Source organism: Thunnus albacares, chromosome 3 (assembly GCF_914725855.1).
Source record: "Thunnus albacares chromosome 3, fThuAlb1.1, whole genome shotgun sequence".
NCBI classification, from domain to species: Eukaryota; Metazoa; Chordata; class Actinopteri; order Scombriformes; family Scombridae; genus Thunnus; species Thunnus albacares.
Genome location: NC_058108.1, coordinates 22114790 through 22139101, shown reverse-complemented (window position 1 = coordinate 22139101; position 24312 = coordinate 22114790). Strand labels below are relative to the sequence as shown.

The following is a 24312-nucleotide window of genomic DNA, read 5'->3' as shown; positions in this document are numbered from 1 at the left end:
CAGGCCAGCTCTACTCCTCTCTTAAAGTGGGACAGAAAAGCCTGGCAGTAATCTTTTAATGACTGGTTGAAATTAGGTCTTTGGGTCTTTTTTCCAAAAACAAAGCATTGTGTATATTTGGCATGCAGATAAGAAAATATAGTCCTTTTACTGACCCTTAAATGACATAAAATTGTAAATATACCAAGTAAACATAACTTATGCATGTCTTTAAAATCACACGCACACATCTATGTCTCCTACTTTGACCTAATATCTCATTCCTGCCTTTAAAACTTCACATCTCAAACCTTACCTGTTTCACATCTATTGATTAGAATGTGTGTATTATTACATGTCTTTACAATGTCATTCTTTCCAATTTGAAGCAAATGATCTAAACATATAATGCACTATGGTCACCACTAGAGGGTAGCAAATAGACATTAGTGCATGAACGTGTCTTTCTAGAAACGCGTCAGTCAAATATTACATATTGTCATGTTCTTGACATTATGCTTGAAGAATGAAAACTCAATGTACAGTACAGTACAGTAGGTCAGTGAGACATCTTCAACTTAAAGAAATGAAACAAAGTGAAAAATGATGGGACATATGACAAAAATTGGTCCATGTTTTGAAAAAGTTTTAGTATACAGGCTGTTTTACTGTGAGATTGTCACCATTTTGCTGAAAAAAGAACCTCTCAGGAGGAATTTTCCTTATCTGTGGTAAATATACTGAGGGACTTAGCTTTCAGAGTGTATTAACCATCCACATGGCAGCAGAACAATATATCATGATTCTTTGGTGTATGATATATAATATACAGTATGTACGATATATTCTCTGCAGTATTGGTTTGTATTACAGTAGCAACACTATATCTGTTTGATTGTATTATAGTGCTGATACAGTAAGCGCACTCGAGGAATATACTCAACACAGTCCTGCTTTTGAGATTAAATGCAATTTTATCAAGTTTTATCAGTTTTGTCTTCTCATCTTGAAAAAAAAACTGTGCTAACTGGACAAGACATAGTGAACCATGCTCATTGCTGTCTAGAAAAAAAAGTTTTCCACATTAATGTAGAAAACTTCAAAATGTTTCTCTGCTCCTCAGTCTTTGATGGTTTACATGTTTCATTTTACTAGTCATTAAACCATATCCACCACTAATCATCTCCATGACTAGATACTACAGATTACTATGTGTTGATTGAGCTTCTGGCAGAATTGTGGATAATTACTGTTACTAACCTTAAAGTCAGACCATGCAACTTTATTGCCAGCCTAGCAGGTTTGGCAGCATTCAGTTCGTCACAGTTTGCTCTCTTCTTGACTGAGACATGTAGTAACACATCATTTTGCTGTGAACACAAGACTTCTCTTACAGGCTGTGTCACAAATATGTTATTACTCATGTTTTTACTTTCCCGTTTGTCAAGGCAGATGGCTGCCCACTTAGAACCTGGTTCTGTTCAAGGTTTCTTCCCATTAAAAGGGGAGTTTTTCCTTGCTTCTATCGCCAAGTGCTTGCTCATGAGGGAAAGTTGGGTCTCTGTAAATTAAAGAGTACAAGTCTAGACCTACTCTATGTGAAAAGTGCCATGAGATAACTTCTGTTGTGATTTGGCGCTATATAAATAAAATTGAATTGAACTTATATACAGCATGTTTTATCCCAGTGAGGGATAAAACATCATTACTAAGATATCATCAGATTAACCAGTAATCCTCTTAGGGGTGCAAGATAACAGACAATGTTTGTGAATTAAATGAAAGTATTAGCCTGAGAAAGAACAGTTATTACTTTGACCCTTGGCAGAGTACAAAAGTATGTAATCATGTTTCCATGGCTATGATTTTGTGCCATTTTATGGTGCTTTTGTGGTGCTGAAAACACAACAGCCTATTCTTAGCTGTATGGACAAGACAGAGTGGTAAATCACACAAGACAGTATTGTATGTGAAGAACTGGACATAATGGCCATCAACAGACTGAAGGAAGTGTAACATGGTGATAATAAACCTCCTCTCTCCAATTCTTCTAAAATAATCCCTCCATTCAGTCAGTACCAAGCAGCAGCCTCCTCCTGCCGTCCCATGGAAGGGAAGGAGGACCAGTGCCAGTCTTGTACCTAGTCTGCAATCCTTCAATAGGCCTTTGTGGATGCTGCCATCCTTCCCCCCCGGCCAACCCCCGGCTGCCCATTCACAAGTGTCACATGGCACTCCCACTCTGCGCCCATCTCACAATGCACCCCTGTCATTTGCACCTCATTGACATGCGCTCATAGTGATGTGCATTGGGGAATGGTCGTGCTCTTCCACTAGTTTCAAAGGAAATGAAGTGCCAGGCTGGGTGGCCAAAGTGTGGCTTCCTGGATACGGTATTCATATTTCGTAGGAGGAAGTGCTGAAACGTGTGTGTGTGTTGGGAGTTGGCATTGAGTTTCAGCAAATGTGTCACACCAACCTCCAACACCTTTATCTGTCAGTTATCATGAGTAAATGTTAAATTGATATTATAAACCAATAACAGTCTTATTAAAACCATACGGTACAATGTAAAGGCTGAATAAGTGGGTGTTATAATGGGAAAAGTCGCATTTAAATGTTACTGCTAACATTTGAACGTATCATGTGAGAGATGAGGTTGTAAGACATGAAATGTAGAAATTCTAGATGTCTTCCAGGCCTCTGTATCGTCCCCCACATTTGTTCAGTGATCATGGTAACTCAGTCTAGTTATCAGAGTATAAAAATTCATGATTTAATGAGATGTGTGAGAACAGACAAGAAAATGTACCCAAATAGGCTATGTCCACATAACAAAGGCTCTTCTTAACTGTTTCATATGTATCATTTAAAACATTTGGAATAAACTTCAGAGCAGATACAGATCTGTTATGGTGAGAGACGTTTTTAATAAAATGCGTGGGTTTTCTGATGAGCCAACCAGCATATAATTTCACTTCAGTTCTACATGCATAGCTTGTACAGTGAAGTAAGAAGCTGCTTGAACCATCAGAGGTGAGCTTTCCGCTCTCATCTTTCTGTGTGTTGGTGGAAATCTTCTAACCTGTGATCTGAAAATTGAAATTCAGTCTGCACATGTATGAAATTCTGCATGGACCAGGCATATTTACTCACTCCAGAGTCTTTCAATGCTCACATACAGTAACTTGATTTTATGTTTACATGCTCTGGTTAGTTTGGACTCAATGGATGGCTCGAATCTAGGTTGTAACCCGGTTCTTAACCACCACATCACAAACGGGGGAGAAATGTGTCCTGACATACAATATCCCTCTTTGCAACGGCAGTACACATCAAAGCAGGCAGTAAGTTGAGAGCTGACTGTGGCTCTCAAGTGTAATTGAGCTCAATGTCAGAATTGTCCATAATATATTGGATCAGCCCCTCACGACTCATTACAAAGATGTTTGACTATTAGCAAGTTATGAAATATGAAAAAAAAAGCAATACTAATATATTTATAAGCAAAGACATTGTTATGGAATGGGCTGCGTATGACAGCTGTTTACACGATTTAGATCATAAATGAACACATTAGAAAGTGTGCCTGAAATACTTAAAAAATGTAGCAGAATCTTTTTGTTAGGCATTAAGGCCATATAAAACCATATAAAACAATAATTGATGATCCATGTTGTATAATATTTTGCTATTGAGCCTGTGAGGTCACCTTGAAGTTTTTGGGAAGAAATCTATATTTTTTTCTTTTTCGTGTGTTACTTTATGCCCCTCGTCTAGGAAAATTGCCAAGTGAGGTATGGGTGAATGGCAAACGTCAAACTGTCAATCTGTCAATCTGTCAATCTGTCAATCTGCCTTCAATCTCAAACTGGTAGCATGATGGAGTCAATTTCTGTCTACATTGTTTATCTTAGCATTATATGCTTATTTAATTCCATCCAAAGAAATACATTTCACATATGATATGCTTACTTGTGTTTCAGAACTAATCAGCCGTACAGGTAATATTACAGAGACACTGCCTCTATTGTGCAGTAATTGACAAATCACATCAGAAAAATAGCCCTAAAACAGCCCTGAAGTCTAAAAATATTTAATGGACCCAATTTTGAGATATTACCGGTATGAATGACTTTCTTTCTCAGCTGTATCCACCCATTACTGAAACAGGCCACAATCACCACCACATCATCACCATCATTGTCATTGAGAAAGACTAACAGCATAGAGTTCACTACAGCATGCAGACATGAATAAACATTGCTTGCTGCTATTGCAACAGCTACCCTTATAAATAAAGGTTCAGGTTAAAACTGAGGGTGATTCCTTATGTCTTGTGGTATTTGATTTGATTTGAATACTGTCAGTAACTCAATGTTTATCATCACATCCGTCTTTGGTACCACTGACTAATAACACATGATTTATAAACCACTAGTAAACCCTCAATGAAGGGTACTTAATGAGAAAGTGCTAACCCTTCTTCTTAGTGATGGAAAGCAACTACACTTGCTCAGTTTTGAGGTACTTGTACTTTACTTGATTACTTAAATTTTATGCTACTGTACACTCCACTAAATTTTAGAGAGCAATATTATAAATATATCCACTACATTTATTTGGCAGCTGGTTTAATTGCATTGATTTAAGAGGTTTTCCTGACTGTAATCATTCCTCCTGTTTATTCTGGCTATTAAAAGATCTCTTTTCAAAGTAAGCGATGGGGGCCAAAATCCACAGTGTGCCCACACAGTCATTTTTTTTTCAAAATTAATTTAAAATCAGAAGCTTATATGAGGCTTCAGCAATCTGAGTCATATCAAGTGGATATCTGCCACATTTACAGTCTTTTTAGCATCAAATTCCCTCTTTGTGTTTCCCTGTTGAGCTGCGGTGGAAATATAGTAACAAAAAGAGAGACTTTGGCACTAAAGGGACTGTAATGTTGAAAGATATCTACTTGATTTGACTCATTTGGATTTGAAGCTTCATATTAGCTTCAGATAAACTTTTAAATACATTTTTGCACAGAAGGAGGCTTGTGGATTTTGGCTGCCATCACTTACATTGTAAGTGCATTATGAAGGGATCTTCTAATGGTCGGTATGAGCAGGAGGAATGATTATGGCAAGAATTTTGAATGCGAGACTCTTATGTGTAATGTGGTATTTTTACACAGTGGCACTACAACTTTTACTTAAAGATCTGAGTGCTTCTCCCCTCCACTGTTTTTAAAATAAAAAGGTTAAAAACATAATATGTTATATAATATTGAAGTAAAATACATAAAGGGTAATTGCCTTTTGAAATAAAACAAAAAACATAAAAATGATGCAATGATAAAACAGCAGCCTACAGACTGTTTAATATTTAATTTAATACAAATGATCCTTTGCAGATCATTTGCTATAAGTGTACATTATTTGCATAATTATGTGCAATAAAACCACTATGAACATAAAGGCTGACATTCAGAAAGAATAAGTGATAGGTTTACATTATCCCACACTTGTACTATTCTCATCACCATACTTTCACTATACAGCTCTTTATGTAACCTACTACACTATTTAGATATTTATATCTTCATATAACTTTAAAAAGCAGCAAAATGCACGTATTTAACCACGTATTTCCTTCTTTTAATCCAATGGCTGTCTCTCTTGTAAAATGTGTTATTGTAAATTAGTACATACATAAAATATAGGCGTATTCTCTTGTCACGATACTACAGTACTTTTGGTACTTGCTGTTTTATATTGCATATTTAGATACTAGTAAGTGCTGCAGCTGCCAAAGTACTCTTGAATTGATTAATATACTGTATGTAAGGGGTTCCTTATGAAATTATTCCATGGCGTCACCGTTACGGAACCATTGATGGTTCAGAGTTGAACCATTATTTTTAAGGATAACTTGCGATCAGCTACGTGACCATGTGCAGCATCCCCTCCCTCCTTCCCTCTCATGCTAGCATCACTCCCCCTCGTACGTACACGCTGTCCTCAAAACCTCCGGCAGCAATAGCCGCATTGGTCTGTGTACACTGAGCCGACTGGGAGGAGGAGGTGGGATCCAGCTCCTGGTGGTCGTGGGCTAACAAACGTTTACGTGCGAACGGTGCGGATCGCAAACAACGACTCCCGTTTGCTACCGACTGGCTTTTTGGGGGGAAATCACGACGAGAAAAGCCCATTACGGGACCCTCCCTCCCCCCTCCTCCCTGCCAACTATACACATTTATCCACCACTATTACATTTCTTTTAAGATTTAACGTCGTTTATTATTATTATTTTTTATTTTTTTAGCCTCCGTTTCCCCACTCGGACTCCAGCTAGCGAGATTCCTGTTGTGACCACAACCGCCACCAACGTCCACATCGTAGGCGGGGGCTGTGTGGTGAAGTCGCCCTGCAGCAGGGGCTGGTTACGTTAATATTAAACGGTATTGTTGCCCAACAGTTTTCGCTTTCAGTTTGGGTCGACTTCTCGTTTTTATTTTTTCTGACAACGCCTTGTAGCACCCCGAGTGTGTGAAGAAATACATCACAGAAGAACACAGCTACTACTGGGACTGAGGGAATCGCTGGTGAGTGAACGGTCCTTCTTTTATTTAACGCCTTATCATTGTCAGCTAACATTAACCGTTGAATGTGTCCAACTTGGCCGCAAGCAGTGATGCTGTTTATATTACGAGTTCATACCCAGTTAAATATATGGTTTGTTAACTAGTTCGGCATGTGAGTCGCCCTGTATTGTCATGAATACTTTTCAGGGTGAAGTGTGAATGTTTCTGAATTGACTTAACGCAAATAACATTATTATTTTTAGTTCATTTGGACCGTAAGCAGCTTAGGGATAACGTCAAGTAACGCTATGTCATTCGTAGCTACGGTTAACGCTAGCTATTAACGCTGCTAGCTAGCGAGCCTACGCCCAGTTGGCTCCCGTCCTCTAATAAGCAATAACCGCATCAGGAATGTGTTAACCATAGGTGCTAAATAAAGATGCCAGCTTGTCATGGTGTGTGTATAATGTTGTGTGAAGCCCTTTAAATTAGCTCTCACTGAGCATAATGTGTGGTCAACTGGCTCAATGATGTCCTATCACCGTAATCGCATATATATATATATATATATATATATATATATATATATATATATATATATATATATATATATATACACACACACACATATTATTTTTTTTTTTTTCTTGCTGTCATGTCATATCATTAGTCACGTACACAGAAAGTGCAGTCACGATAGTTGGCACCTAAATTCCCCACATTATGAGCCAGAGAGTGATGAGCCTTGTGGTTAAAACGCATGGTAGGGCTCAGGGGCTTTCTCTGGGTTTCCGTCAACACTGACAGCATTGTTAACACGCCTGACCTGTAACACGCCAGGCTGAATAAGTGTAGTTGGCAGCAGTTCAAGTATGATACTGTTTAGGTCGTATCTGTATGCATTCATTTACTTTATGTATTTATTGAACACTTTTTTGTAAAGAAAAAACAAAGAAAAACTTCCAGTACTTCCAGACTCTAAGCTGATAAAATGAGATGCATTTTTTTTTTGATGTTGCCAGAAATCAGGCACACTGACTTCTGTCTGTGGAAGCAGCTGTCAAGTCATCAGAGACTATGTACAATGTCCCAAAATCTCTGTAAAGGTTCTGGTATTTACAGTATGGAGAGCATGTATTAAATCACAGTAAAGCATTTCTTTTCATAGCCGTACTCTCCATTGTGTTGAATTCAGGTTATTTAACTGGCTACAACCTTGATCCAATGCTGTCAATAGACAGCGGACTGCACTAAAAGTTCAAATATGTTCAACTTTCCGTGCACTGACCTCTGAGAGCACTGTGCTCATGACTGTATCTCCTGTCCAAAACAGAGGAAAACTTAACTGGTAGTGCCTCTGAATTTCCAGGAGTCTATAGACAAAACAAGCAAGGAAACTTAATTTATATAGTGCTTCAAAACAGTTAAAATATACAGCTGTCTTAAAAGCACACAAAGACTTCAGATGACATCTTTCCGTGGCTGAATGCCATCCTTTAGATGGAACAGTGGGTCCCAAAAGCTTGATTTGAGAGAGCATTGGCAGTGATCAGTGATGTTTGCCAATGTGAGCATTATTACCCACCTAATCTTGAGCTGGAGTGGTTAAACATTGCACTGCACTAAGCAATGTACAAAAGTGAATGCCCCATAGTAGCATCTGCCACATGACGCTTTTTTCATCAGCCTCCAAGCTGTCATCTTTGGAGACTATCATGCATTTAAGGCAGTTTTAGTCATCATAGTATGAATAAGGAAGGAAAAATGCAGAAAAAAAGAGGTAATTTCAAATGTTGATTATGTAAATTATAGCTACAATCAGTTAAAAAATATGTCAAACCAGGCAAATAGTCCAGAATGTCCTCAGGTCATATTTTATGAGTCATTTTAAGTAGGTATTACTTAACAGTTTTAAGGCATTGGAGAAATAAATATGTGAACAAAGGTGAGCACAGTAATGCAGAATACTTCATCATCTACAGCTTTTATTACTTTGTGCTGCCAAAGAAGCGTCAGGGATCTGTTTTCACAGCTGTTGATTTGCCTAGCATCACAGGGGCCATCTATCTATCTATCAGTAAGTAACTGAGTGTTTATGATGTTATGTCCCTGGAGGTTAATTTCTGCTTTAAGCCAGATAACATTCTCACATTTCATTGAGGTGTTAGTAGTATAAGACAAACTGAAATGAAGTCATTGATGAAATGGCTCATATTTATACCTATACATTTACGTGTGTTTGGTGAGCACTCAGACTTCCATCTTGCATTTTTCTTTAGTTTACATAGTAGTAATAGTCCACTTGAAGACATGTAGGTTTCATTCTCTGCTCTTCTCAACATGTGCACCAGGTTGGTGGCACCTTAAAGGACCTGGAGCTGGGGGCACCAGCTGCTCTTAAGTCCAAACTTAGTCTAGTTATAATTATCTGGTTATATAAGACAAGATAAGAAATTTGCAGTATAGTTGTAGAGTAAAATAAGTCATGGAAGATGTTCGACATATCGGTTGCTGTTTAATAATAATGTAAATCGAAAAGATTTAAATCATTTTGAATTAAATCATTTTCCCGCCATTTCTTCAGTTTTAATGATAAAACTCGATTCAGTAAATTATGAGTTTGAAAGCAGAAGGCAGTTAAGATCTCACCACAAAATTAATAATGGATTTACGAAAAGCTGCAACTTAATCCTGAAGAGATTAACTACAAGGGAATGAGCAGAGCTTGTTCCTTTCTTCCTTTTTCCTATAGTTACTTATACTGAGAGAGTTTTTCTAAGGGATCACGTAGCTGCAATACCGGGCGTCTGTAACACTAAGGTGCTGCTCTTCATCTGACTTCACTGTTCTCTTAACAGAGCAATGCAAATGGTTGAACTGGTAATTAGACGGCTTCTGTAAAGGGTCAGATACTCTGAGACAAATGGGAGTCAGCTATGTTTCTTGACACCCAGTATCGCCAAATATGAAAACACACTCCTGTGATTAAAGGGATTAGTTATACAAAGATAACCTTGATGGTGAACAGCTTGTAATCACCCTCTCATACAGTCTGCTAGTAAATCAGTGAGCCTACATGCACTTAAGTTAACAGGTTATGCAGGTAATCGGGGAACACGTTTACATGCACCTCAGTAACTGGTTTACTGTAAATCTGTGTATACACACAGCAGATCAGAAATCAAATTTTTGCTTTGCTTATTTTGAGTGTATTGATTGTATTTCATGGGTCGGTGTGTTGGAGGAGATGATCTAGAGAAGACAGGTAAGCAAACAGACAGATGAAGTTGAGGTCTTCCTCACAGCGCTGAAGTATGTGGACTTCTAGAGGCTAATTTGTGTCAATTTCAGGCTGAAATTCATATGGAATTATTTAAAATATGAGGACACGTTACTCTGTATAACTACCTCTACTTTCATCTGGCCACCCAGCTGTTCCTTGTGTGACCAGTGTGATGTCCTTTGTCAGGCACATGCGTATTTCTAAAAACATAATTAGAAACGCGGTTACGCGTATACACGGCAGAGAAATCGACGTTCTCCAGGTTTCTCGTTTACATGACAATTAAGAAATCGGCTTACTCTACAAAGCTGACTGTAAGCCGGTTACTTGTGCGCATGTAAACACCCTGACATGCAGTTTAGGAAATGTACTGCCAATGTGTTAATTCCAGTTGTGTAATTTTCCAGTCAAGAGGAAATTAACATTACTGAACATTCTTGAAGTGTAGGGAACTTACTTGAGGGTACTGGTCTATCACAATAAGGGCAGAGGTTAAATGGTCAATTACCAGATAAAATAACAGATTTTGGTCAGACTAGTGTCTCCATAAACATGTAGAGCCGGTCCAACATGTTCCAACTACACGTTTTTTAGCCTGGACGTTATAAGCTTGACTGCCACAATACTTCAGACAGTTGTCCTTCAGACTCCTTCAGTCTCCTTAAGTACCTGCAGTAATCACACATAATGGAAGTAAAATATGCAGTTTTTGTAAGAGTGGGAATGAACCTAACGGGATTTTATTCTGCGTAACACAATATACTGGTGGCTAAATGTGGCAAAAATACATTTTGTGTGGTTAGAATCCATTAAGTTGTCACAGTAGGCCAGCCTTTAACTTTCAGAGGTTAACCATTGCTGACCTTGTACTTGGCTGAACATCAAAGTAAATACAATGATGTGGCCCAGGCTTTTTTTCCATGATATATTACCCTCCACAAAGAATCACCAGTTCAGTCTTTTGGGGTGAGGGCTGCTGTAACATGGTTTGACTTTAGGGGGCATCTTCCATACAGCTAGAATGTGAATAAAAGAAACAGGCAAAGACAAAGGTGGTTTTAATAGGCTAGTGATACCAATAGGTGTTTTTTGTTCCCTTTCATTTGGAGAAAATTATGCTAAATAATGGCTCCTACTAATTCTACTTATGGCTAAACATATGTTTGGATACAGTGAGCATAATTTATGTAAACATAATGCATTGAATTTACATGCATTACAGCCTGGCGTCTGGACCTACATTTATTTTCTCTGAGTAAATTTAACTAAATAAATAGAACTAAACTCTAAATTGTGTGTGTGTTATTGTGATGTAACAAATATATGCATGATTTAGTTTTGTTGCAGACCCCTAAATATACAGGTCGAAGCAGAAATAAGTTGCACCTGTTGCTAATAAAATAATCCACATTACCTGATACATCTGATAGAACCTGTCTTGTTACTATAACTTGAAATTTGACTCAGAATTTGGCTACAGCTAACTATATGACTTGTTTTCATAGTGGCAAAACAATACCAGTAAATTGCTAAATGCTACTGTATAGATCAAATCCTTATAGATATTGCAACATCAGAGAGCACAGAGGGTCTAATGCAAAGGTTGCAATATCTATTTGCCAGCACAATGTGTGGGGAACAGTTTGTATTAAATCCATTAATTGTTATTTTAATTAATCTGTTAGTGTGATACTGACCTTGACAAAATGAATTATAGAACCTCCGGAGGAAATATTATGTAATGTAATATAATATACATGCAAGCAATGAGTCATGCGCAATGCCTGCGTGTGCACTGAGTGTTGATCAATAAGTTGCCCCCTTTTGTGTTATCTTAATGTGGAACAGTTAGCGGGCAACTTTTGATATTGTGTACTCATGTTTGCTCTTTACTTTCATCCAGTAATCATAAAGTTGTTGCTCTTGGCCATGAGCATAAGGCTCCTAGCCAACTCAAACACTAATTTGTCAAATAGATTAATGACAGTGGTGCCTCACTGTAGATGAAAATATGTCTATTGAGTAGACACACAAAGCTGGTGTCCATTAGAAAGCAGACAAGGGAATATTTTAGATTGACTCAAAGTTACTTGACACTTTCGCATGTTCCATTTTGTCTGGATTACATTATTTGTTTATTTCCTCCAGGTCAGTAGCAGATAACCACAAGAAGTGATATGACTTGTATTGGGTTCAGGTTGTTTTCATGTTTTAGCTTGACTTACTCACCCTCACATGACCACAGGTTTTATTTATAGTGACTGTGACCCTGCACTTTGCAGAACAAGTGTCCTGTTTCTCTAAAGTAGGTAGCTGTGCCAGACATTGCATAGCATTAAGCGTGTTACAATTTGAATACCAGCTTGTTCAGTGATATGAAAAGTATGTTGTTGTTGTTGAAGCAACCCATTAGTTTTGATTTAAAAAAAAAATGTGTGTGTGCATGTGTGTTTGGCCACAAGACAAACCTAGAAAAAAGGGTTCACAGTCCACAAAAATAAATTAAAATTTAGTAAAAAAAGAAAAAAAGAAAGTAATTATAAAATGGTGACAGTTAATGAGGTGAGGTAGAGTTCTGAAAGTAGAAAAAAAAAAACTTCCAGAAAAATGTGGCACTGGATATGAGGAGACAAGAGTGCTGTGAGACAGCTGTGTGTGTCAGTTCCTCTTGTTTGTGTCAGCTTATGTTACTATCAGAGTCCACTGAGGAATGATGGCGTTTGAGTGGAGGGAGAGAGAGAGAGAGAGCAAAAGAGCAAATATGGAAAGGTCATAGCAACGTTTTTCATATTTGTCCTATTTAGATGAGTCTAGTTTATGGATAAAGTTCTCTTCTTTTCCCATCTCATCATGATTTTGGATTCTGTACTGCTTGTCTTATTTTGGATACCTGAAATCCTAATTCTGTTGCCCTTCTGAACCTTCAAGTTTTTATGTTTTAGTGAGCTGTTTGCAGTTTAGCATTTCAGGATAATGTTACGTATCTAGGTCAGACATAGTTTCAAAGTGAATTAATAACTTGGCACAGAAACACAGATGTCATTTATCAATGAATAACATCAAAGATAGAATATGCTTATTTAAGTAATCTATAATATAACCCAAAGTTGTTTTTTTTATCATATTAAAATTAAATTCCTTGTTTGGCAGTTTGGCAGACTAAATAAGCACTTAAAGGCTTAAAGCTCTAATAACTTGTGATGGACATTTATTACTATTTCTAATATATTTAAGACTAAATGAATTACTGACACATCAAAAACAGTCACAAGTAGCCACAGAATATCTTGTTAGTTACTGGTCATTGCATGTATGGAATGACCAGTCATGGAAATGATATACATACCACCTGACGGACCAATGAACAAACAACATGACACTGAGCATTTGTTGCCCTAGAAAAGAAGTTTTTAAATTAATATATTTCATGGAAATAACATGACAACATGTATAGGGATGGTTACCAAGGACTGGTCTTAAATTGTTACTGGCTCCTGATTGAACAGTAATGCCTGTAAGCTCCTAGAGAATTTGGTATTGCTGTCAGTATTTGGACAAATTCTTTCATTAATTTATAGTTCTGCAATTTCAGTTTGCCTGTTGAATTAAATTTTTTCCTACATGTAGCTGTCCACTAATGATGATGAATCCCTTTGTGTTGCGCGACTGCTTGTGTGTACATAATGTGGACTGAATAATGGACCGAAATGCAACTAAAAATTTTAACACATTAATAATTTAAGCTGTGCGGCTGGCTGTGGTACTCTGATGCTCTGCCTGCTGTCAAAAACTTGCTGATCTTAAATTTATGCCATGCATATTAGAATTTTCCTTACCCGTTTTTGAAGACACTAACTTCCTGTGCACATATGTTAAGTCACTACTCTGTGTCCATATGGAAGAAAAGGCTTGTTTCTGCACCAACCACATGAAGGCTACGCAGCCTGTTACCAGTTTAGTTCACTTTGTCCCTCTCTAGATGAACAGCAGTTAGCAGTTTGCCATGATCACTTTGAAAAATATATAAACTATATATATAAAAAAATATATAAAATATATCTATATATGTGTTGGAGGGTAGTGAGGTGTAAGGGTGTAACGGTACGTGTATTCGTCCCATACTGTTACGGTATGCATGTTACGGTTCCGTGCATGCAGTCATACTGAGAATATGCTACGTGACCTGAACAATATCTGTCAAAATAGTTTGATAATTCACTTACACCAACATGCAGAACAGTAACTCTAGAGCGCACGTTCCACCTGGAACATTTTGGCAGCGCACCACTAGCATGCTCACGGGTATGTTACCTTAGCCAAGGTAACGTTAGCCTGGTTACCGCGGTTACCCTATAGTGTCGCTGCTGTCAGAATGACAAATGAGAGACCCATAAAACTGACCAAGTGCAACACTATTATTAAAATATGCTCTGGTATCTCCTTAGTGAAATGATACCCTCCCCTTCCCTTTGAGTGAAGCTGTTCAGAACAACTATTTGATTTCTGACGTGGTCAGACAGCACATCATAAGAACCAGTTCTGAGAGAGAGAAATTTAGTGAAAATGTATTTAAGTGAAAGTAGTGGTATGGTCCCTCTGACTGAGAAATTATTAAATATGACATCATTAGATTATTAATACTGAAGCATCAGTGTGTAAGCAGCATGTTACTGTTGTAGCTGCTGGAGGTAGAACTAGTTTCAACTACTTTATATAAAGTTAGACCATAAATTCGCATAAAACAGCTGTCAGCAGGTCAGCAGGCGTCCTGACTCCTTACAAGAAACAGAAAGGTTGTTTTCCTTTTCCATTGCAACAAAACTTAACTGTTCCAGTAATAGTTTTGGCCAATGAGCTGTTGTTGGATGTATCCATTTTTCAAAATGAAAAACCACAATGTTATTTTCTGACTTTCTTTTTTGTTTTCCCTGCTGTGCTGAAATCATACTGAATGTGACCCTAAAACCGAGGTACATACCGAACCGTGAACTTGGTGTGCCGTTGCACCCCTAGTGAGGTGACATTAGATGTAAATCCAGTCATTGGAATTATATAAGCAGCCAACATTAGGTTGACCTTATCAGCTCCACTCAGGTTCTGCGCCTCCCACATCTCCATAATGGGAGTTATAGTTACAGCAACCTACTTACTACAGAACTTGCCACAACTTTGGAAAAGCAAGCTTTTTGTAATGCATATTTCAGGACTTGAAGTGGAAGCACTGTTGGTTATTTTCAAGTAATTGGGTGCATTATCATCAATATCATCATCTTCTTCACTGTTTAAACAGAGAAAATAGTTTTTCAAAGCTTTCTACATCTTTCACTGACATTTCTATCCTTGATCTTGACTGTTTATGCATTTTGACACATCTGTTTTCCTCCTCTCTGGCTGAAAGGTTGGATTAACTAACCACTTTTTTCATGAAACATAATTACTAGAAGCAGTTATATTTAGATGGATGTATTTTCAGATATAAGAGTTGGCAATGCCTCATGCCCTCCCCCACTCACAATTCAGAAAATTTGGGCTGTAGGTTCAGTAAACCAACATATCAATGTGGGAATTCCACTTACACAGCCAGCACATTTTGAAGAGTCCCTTGCTCTGCCCCGGAGGCCCCGGTGTTTTTTGCTGCCCTTTGGCATATTAAGTTTCAGATGTGCAAATCTCATGGCCGGCCGTGGCTGCTAGTGGAAATTTCCACTTCTCTTTTGGACAGCATCTTGCAAGTATGATGTTGTGGGCTGATCACAAGTAGGCTAACTGTTCAACAGAGCTGGGTTTTTGGGGTTGTTTTAAACAAAATATTAGGCATGTAATGAGATCATTAAAAAAAAGAATAAATTATACATACAACTATTTTGGGAAAATACAAAGGTCAGGAGTATATTTAAACTGTTTTGGTAAACCACTTGGATACTTCTTCATGGGAAAAAACCCAGTAGCAGTGTTATTCTATTTTACACAATTGATCAAGAGTGTAGTCTAGAAGAGGTCTAAGGAGGTTTGTGGGCGGAAGAGCGGTGCGTTCATTGTGTTGATTAAGCTCCTCCGTCATCATACTGTATGATGAATAAGTTACATAACAACTGAGCAAGAGGAAAGGAATGCTTTAAGAATGATCTTGGGTTGTCTAAGCAAACATCAAGTTGGCTGCAGTTGTGTTAAACTGCAGTAATTTAAAGTTTCATGTTAGATTGGTTGCATAATGATTTTGATAGTTCGAATTTTAGTCCAGCCTTTGTCAGTTGTTACTACCTCACCAGTAGTGGGGAAATGGTTCACAAAACCCAGTGTAGTCCATGTAACATTTCTCTGACCCACTTTCAGGGTTATAGCTTTTGTTGCGTAATATAAGTCCAGTTTAGTTGCCAATACTTAGTTTAAGTCTTTTCTTATATAGTTTAACATGTCTTAAAAGCATTTTGGTGTCTCTATTCTCTATAAATATGTAGGGTAACTACTAAGTAGTCATTATAGTCCTGAATGGGATTTTGGATCAAAATATTGTGATACTGTAAAGGTGACATCATTAAATTGAATAGTCACATGAATGTAGAGTATTTTCGAAACTGTTCTAAGGAAGTCTGCGTACTTTCTTTCAACATAGCATTGGGTCAAAATGAAACCATTTTGTTACACAAATAAGTGAAGACTTCTTGGCATTATGGTGATGATTCTTGAAGAGGTGTTTGTGAGTGTAGTCTTGGTTAATAAATACCCAGAAGAATTTGAAAAAAAGTAGTAAAACGATTACCAGCCAATATTTGGAGGGAAGAGAAGTAATTCTGAGAAATTATGTTTGCTTAATTTAGTCAGAGAGTGATATTTATTTTAAGAAGAAAGCTTAAGTTTCCTACACACACACAGCAGCCCAGTAAATGGTTTTATTCTATGGAGGTCTCACCAGAAAGGAAAACCGTACTGTCAGTTGAAATTCTTCTGAATCATTTTTTCATTTGTGCTAGTGGATCTTGTGGGATCTGGGTACAGGGTCTATGAGTACTGGAACTCAAAAAAGTGTCACAAAATGTCCTTATCTTATCTCTGACATAAAGATTAGTGGGCACACTGCCCTTGGCAAATAAAACCAAATATTTTGGCATGGCCAGACACCACTACAGGTTGGAGAAAATATGGTTTTGTTCTCAATTCTTTTAGAATATAGGTGAACTGAGTCTTGAAGGCTAAACTGAAGACTAAAACACATGGTGTGTTAGCATTCATCTTCTATTTGCTTTTACTGCTCTGTCTTTCATTTCACAGAATTTGAAAGATGAATTTTCCTTCTTCCATCATATCAAAAGAAACACTGCAGTGCACAATGACTGTGATTTTTCCCACACATATCCAGTGAATGTGATGTGCTATGCATGGTCTTGTTGCTGGTTATGTAATAGGGTGAGGCCATGTGAAAATGTCTGAGTGAGAGAGGCAGATAGTTGGTAGAAATGGTGGGATGAAGAGAGCAGATGCAAGTCACATCTGCCCTTTTCAACAATAAGACGCTGTTTGTTGCCAGCTCATCAAATTCACCCTGAATGCAGTTTTCTCTCGTAGGCTTATCCTCCATTACATATTTTTACAACAACATAGCATTTATAACTGGTATACATCTCTTCTTCCATTGTTGTGCAGTAGAGCTACCTCACTTTACATTCACGTTTTTCACTCAGCTAGTTTTATCCCCACTGAAGCATGCAAGTTTGACTTTTGTCCTGGTTGGAGCCTTCAGAGGGAGAAGGGCAGCAAGGTATTTTTAGATTTACAAGAAGCTATTTCATAGCAGGAAACACTATGGAAGGAGTTTAGGAAACTATTTTTAAATCTAGACAATGATTAGTTCTTAATGTCATAGCAGGTATTTGCATCAAATCAAAAATCTGACTAAGGTTTGTTAAAATTTATTGAAATAGAGATGGGTGACAAATTAAAGTGAAACCCAACAATAATTGTCTAAGTAAACTGTTGGGCCACTACTGGCTGCCAGAGCAGCTTCAGTGGGCCATGGCATTTACTCTACAAGTCTGTTAAACTGGAAAGAACACCATTCTTCCAAACCATATCCCCTAATTTTGGTGTTTTATTGATTGTGGTGGAGAGCAATGTCTATCACATTGGTCCAAAATCTCCCATAGGTGTTCAGTTGGGTTGAAATCTGGTGACTGCGATGGCCATATCATATGATTCATATAATTTTCATACTCATTAAATCATTCAATTATCCCTCACTGCCTGAATGGAAGCATTTGCTCATACTGTGTTTTTCCAATCACTCATTCAGGTTTTTCTTTAAATTTGTCACCTGTTTCATTGGTGAATTTTTGTTATCAGTTAGTCCAGCATTTCGGCTCATTTTGTAACAGACCCCTATGATTTACAATGTTACACCACAAAAGCATTTTTTAGGTAAGTGGGTTGTTTACTGCAAAGGGGTAAAATTTCTAGATGACTTGATCTACCCAAGGTCCTCTAGCTCAGCGAATCCTGATACTTACTGTAGGGGTGTTTTACAGAACGATGGTAATAGCCTTATAGTGCAGAGCAGAAGACTTTTAAAGTCTAGCCCTAAGTCTAACCTGCATTCGCAATGACCAGCATACCTCCAATGACATACTACGAACTCCAAAACTATTACCCCCACCTGAGTGACCCATGTCTGTACTAAAGCTGTCCATACTCCATATTGTAGCAGTGTAAAGGTGGATTTATGCTTCTGTGTAGCGTGTCATGGCAGTCATGCTGTAGATGCCTCAAGCATAGAAACTGATTTATAGTTCAGCGGAGGAGTTAACCCACTGACGGTCTAGCACCACTGCAACACTTGATGGATGTGTTGTGATTTATCAGGCCATCTTGTGCATTAAATATGCAAAGTAATTGTATTTACATGCTTTCCATCACTTCATGATGTCGGGAACATTTGCCTTGTCACTTCATTGATTTAGTTATGTAAGCAAATTTCTGTTCGGGAAGGAGGATATTTTGTTAAGTTTTGCTGCAACCAAGCAGGCGCAAGTGTCCTGCTGATGTAATTTGTAGTCATCACAGAAGCTGGCAACAGTAGCTAGCAGGACAGGACAATATATCAATATTATGTCGATATCCTAATATGAGACCAGATATCGTCTTAGATTTTGAGTATCGTGATTTGGCATAAGTGTTGTGTTTTCCAGGTTTTAAAGGCTCTGTCAGACCATAAACAAACAATTACAAAATTCAGGCAACTCACTTATGACGCCTCATATTACTCCACTGATCCATAAAACACCCACAAAAATGGTCTTGTTACATTGGCAAAGGCCCAGTCGATCCAACGAGTAAAATCTTTAGTCCGAAACACATAATTTCATCAATGAATACCCATGGACCGCCGTTGCATCATTTCAAATTAGCCAGCAGAGGTGCTTGTCTTCCACCTATTTTCCCTCATAACTTGAGTTAGCTTGTAAATATTAGCGATAGCTTGGCATCAAAATGTCGGTTGAACTCAGACTTTTCGATTAACACCTCACTTGACCCAATAGGAGCTTCAATTTCCTGTCCTCAGCCTACAATAGCCAACGAGAGTCCATGTTGAAAGGAAGTGCCTGCCCCTCCTCTTTCTTGTTAAGATCGAGCCAGTTGGACCAAATGATGACTGGCGCTTCATATAGCCATTGAAATTCTGAAATGACCATATGCAGTTTTAATGGGTTCTATAAAGCCACAACAAGAAAATTATGTAAATTTAAATAGTTTGCTGTGTGTTTCCTTCTATATAAACTGCTTTTCCACCATAGCACTTGTTTTGATTCTTTTATAGGCAGTTTAGTTAAGTTTATTTTCAGTTACTCTGAAGCAAGGGTCCTTTGGAGTCTCTAAATGGCCTTTTTTTGGAAAAGGCCCAGACATACCCTTAGAAAAACATGTGTAAAATCTTAATTTTCTGTTGTATTGTTATCATTTTTGAACGTGGACTAGTTAAGGCTAAATGCTGTGGTCCCATTGTGTTTTCCAGCTAATAAGTCCCAGCTTTAGCTCAACTGCAGGCATCTGTTTGCAAAAAACCTTATACTTCAGTGTGTTCAAACTTCTATTACTCAGTGCCAGCAGCACTTACAATGTTTCTGACTGTTGGCGGAAAAAAACTTCAGTGTTACCTTTCAAAAGAGACCAAAACCATACATATACTCCAAATGGTTCAAGAACCAGTTTCAATTTACTCTGGATATGCCTGGGATAGGCGTTTTAGGGTAATTTTAGAGGAATTTACAGGAATGGTATCCACACATTATGTAATGACGGGTATTTTTTCTGTTTGTGAAATTGTGGGTTGTCAGTTTTTATTAAAAGGTTTTTTGTTTTTTTTTCTGGCCAGTCCCTAGGGGCTTTTGTTCTTACTTATCTACTGTGTAGGATGCATTGTCAGTGTATTGGTCTCAAATTCCCCCAGAGGTGTTTGGAAAGCATGTTGCTGTGCAGTGTGTTTGTGTGACCAGATAAGTAGGGGGAAGGTTGTTGTGGCTCTGTTTAGAGAGAGAAACCAAAAGGAGTCAGAGAGTGAAGCAGGGCTTGAGTTTGGCATGGAGCCTTAATGAACAGGGTGAAGAAGGGCTGCGATCCAAACAAGTCAACCAGAGACAACCCACTGACAAGGCTGTTAAGGATAAGTCATGTCACTTCTCTAATGCCTGTGCTCTGTATAGGTCTGTACAGACGTTTCTGCTCTGCAGCATGAAGGCACCACGCGGGTACAGTAAGTGTATGTTGTATGTGTGTGTGTGTGTGTGTGTTTTTACATGAAAAGAATAAGATATAATGCTTTAGTTGTCAGTTGTTCTTGTGAGGTTGACAGCTGTCCTCTCAAAGTGTTCTTTTTTAAACCAATTGGAAAAAAGTCTGCTTCAAAATATGCATGGTAGTAAAATAACAAATAGTTCGCTTCACGTTGTATTCACTGTATTTTGTCAGCTTATGCCTTGTTGAAATATTATTCAAAATATAAGAAATGACAGTCCATAGTCCATAGGATTACTTCAGTACCTACAGTGAAGAATGGAATGTCTGTGTTGGTTTCATGTATCTCCAGAGGTGTTTAGTTTATGTAAAAGGCATGTAGGTCCGCAGCATGTTGTGTTTCTCAGTTAAGTGAGGTGGGGGGGTGTGTCATGGCTTTGTTTAGAGAGACACAGAGAGAAGCAAGACTTGAGTTTGCCATAGTACCATTAGAAAATGGGCAAGAAAGAGCCATGAAAGTGACAGGATTTCATAAGTTAGCTGCAACTGAATTTGTCAGCAGCACTTTGATAATTAACAGCGAAATAAACAACTAAAATGACTTTGTTGCCATTTGGATATAAACACAAATGCATTGAGCCCTAGCTGGAGCACTATCTCCAGCCACCACTTGAATCTCTAGATTACATAGATGTGATGATGCTGTTTTTTAAGACAGTTTTGTTTGGCACTTGCATCAGCAATACATGCCAGTAACATTCATGCACTTTCAGTTTATGGACAATAGTTTCAGTTAGCACAGTACAACTCTTAACGCCGTGTCTGCACAGAAATCATTTCAGCCAAGTTTTTCAGTCGTCCGTCTTGCACTTGTCTGACAGAACGGATGTGCTTCTATTTTAATCAATACAGCTGTCTACAGGGGCCACATAATGGTTCACGTTTCGCTGTATGTTTGCTGTATGCATGTTAACGCATAAGTCTTATTTTCCTCTGTTTTATACATGTAACTACAGTGATTGCATACGGGGCTCTGAGTCCTTTCAAAACGCAGGTGACCAACACTCAACACTCTAAACGCGTCGTATGTAGACAGACATACGTAGCACTAGCTGCTGCTTCTGCTCTGCTAACATACTGCTCATGCGACGCCTCCTTTGTAGATGTGATCTGGCCTTTTTGCCCAATCTCTCTGCATCCCTTTTCTTCTTCTGGTGTGGCTGCATGTGTTCTATAGAGTGAGAGTTCCCCGTATTTAAAAGTAAAATGTGACTGGCTGAGTTGGCAGTTAGTTGTTGAGATAAGCTTAGCTGGCAATATGAAAGTTAAAGATAGTGAGAAATTGAAACATGTGTTTGAAAGAGAACTTCATGTTACTCATCTTATCACTCCTGTTCTCTGATATCATGAGCAAGATCTCTTACCAGAACAGCGTCCTGGCATAGAAAGCTAGAAAGAGGTGTGAATATCTTAAATGGTGAATGACACTTCTGCCAACCCCCTTTTTATAGGTGAGTCAAGTGGTCCCACATTGAGGCGCCTGTCATGACTGCTGATAGTAAGTAATGTTACATAGAGGCTTCTGGGGATACCACTGATACAGTGTTCCCCACAGAGAGACACCTCACTTATTTAATAGAGAACAGGTTTTTGGGTCACTCTGATAGAGATATGGTGTGATCATAAGCAGAAGAGAATGTCTGATGGGTTTAGCAAAACCTACAAAACTTTCCACTATCATGAGGAGGACAGAGAAATGAAGCTCTCGGTGTTTGGTGAAGGGGAGGGGCACAAGACAGGGTTTCAAAATGAGCAAAAGTTATTCCTGTCCTCCCCTCCTCTTTCCTTGGTAAGCATAGACATGTCTAGTCATATCCCTTTGGTATATTGAGTAAGAGCACCTGACAAATAGATCCTTGCTGTTGTGCCATGACTTTTATGAATCACTTTTTTACAAGGAATTTTTTAGGCTGCTTACGTAACGTGAGCAGACAAATAATAATATGTTGCCTTTTATAAACTTTTTTTTTTGCCTGTTTTATTACAGAAAACACTGTGTTAGCAGTGTGTCATTATGTATTTCAAAAATGTGTGTTTTTAAATGATAAAAAAGCATTTAAATCTGAAATATTTCTCAGAGCAGCGTGTACCCGCACCTTCCCTTTCTCTCTGGATGGCCATTTGCCATGTTTATGGAAAATAAATAGAATACTGTAAGAACAAAGCTCTACCTGACTGTTACTCATAAAGGACACAAATGAGAATTTAATACATCATATAATGTTACAATATGCTTATTTCTCACTGCGCCATTGCCTTACTGTTTGCTTTCAGTGTAGATTTTGAGGTTTGGGCATCCTCCCAATTTAAGCAAATCCTAGAGCTGGAGGGCTTTGCTGTGAGTTGTAAATCAGCTGTACAGGGATTGCCATTGGCTCAGTGGCTAAGAGAGGGAGGGAGCTGCAGTCCAATGCATATTAACCTTAAGCTACAGTGGCTTTTCACTGAATCATTCTAATGTTTTAGTGTCTGTTTTTCTGTGAAGCAAAGTGCTCTTTTACCTGTTCTGAACCAACTAATCTGAATTGGATCAGGTTCATGAGCTGGCAGGGCAGGAGGGAACCAAGTTTCACTCCCTGCCTCCAAACAGAGCTCAAACACCCCATCCTCAACTCAAAGCTTTTACATATACAGTTCATGGACATTGTGGAATAATTATGTGGATTTAGAGATAATAGGCAATGTGATTATAGGATTAAAAGGTGCATATTGCAACTGAAGCCCAGGAGATTTCTGCTTACCAGTGTGGATGCCATTTTTGGAAAAGATTGTATTTGAAGTCTATTTGGCTATATCCTGTCACATATTCTCTCATATAAAATAGTTGTGTTGTATGTTTTGGACACACTCACAGATGTAATGAAGTACACACATGACATTATTAGAGCTGCTACAGTCCTCTAATCTTCTTTAGACATTAAAATCCTACAAAAAATTGCCATTCAGCCTTGGTTTAGTTATAGCCTACGTAGTTAAAAAAGAAGCAAAATAAAAGAAATAGTGTTTATAAAAAAAGATGTCACAAATATCTAACTTTCTAAAACTTTTCCAGAACATTTTTCCATCTTGATGTGAAGACATGAAATGTGTGTACAGGCTGATAGAAGATAAGCTCACAGTAATAATAACAGTAAAACTGAAACCTGAAATATGTTCCTGTAATATTGAAAGTAATTCTGTAATTTGAAAGTGGAAGTACTGTAAATGACTTTACTGTTCCAGTTGCCCAGTGTCATTTGTTGCTGTTTCGTTATTGGTCCAAGTTATTTCTGACTTCTGAGTGTGTGTTGGAAATGTGTGGAAATACTTAAAAGTCATTTGTCTCTCTCCCTCCAGAATATCCATGAGCTCCGATTTCCCGCACTACAGTTTCAGGATGCCAAATATTGGGTTTCAGAACCTCCCCCTTAATATCTACATTGTGGTGTTTGGGACAGCCATCTTTGTCTTCATCCTCAGCCTCCTCTTCTGCTGCTACTTAATAAGGTAAGCTCAATGCACCTTTTAGCTTTGGATTTGGCTTTGCTTCGAATTTTCACTGCAATTGATGTTTTGCTGTGTGGGTTTGTGGCAAAAGGTGTCATACAGGGGTTTCTTTGGCTAGTCGACATTCACTTCTACTCACTGAGTGCAACAAATCATTAATGTGATCGTTGTGCAACACAAGTTGTCTTCAGATATTAATGGACTGTGTGGA

The 24312-nt window shown here is 38.1% G+C and overlaps 1 protein-coding gene across 8 annotated transcripts in view; it reads left to right on the top strand.

Moving 5' to 3' along the window:
- Positions 1-5930: 5930 nt before the first annotated feature.
- rnf24 (ring finger protein 24) overlaps positions 5931-24312 on the top strand; it is a 35719-nt gene continuing 17337 nt past the window's right edge. The window contains exons 1-4 of one of the 8 annotated variants that reach the window (XM_044347019.1): positions 5931-6571; positions 20525-20569; positions 22067-22113; positions 23952-24101. In XM_044347019.1, the coding sequence (XP_044202954.1) occupies positions 23959-24101 (143 nt within the window). In that variant the 5' untranslated portion in view covers positions 5931-6571; positions 20525-20569; positions 22067-22113; positions 23952-23958. Of the gene's footprint in view, positions 6572-20518; positions 20581-21590; positions 21610-22066; positions 22114-23951; positions 24102-24312 lie in introns of those variants that run through there. The other 7 variants (XM_044347018.1, XM_044347020.1, XM_044347015.1 and 4 more) reach the window with 7 other exon arrangements.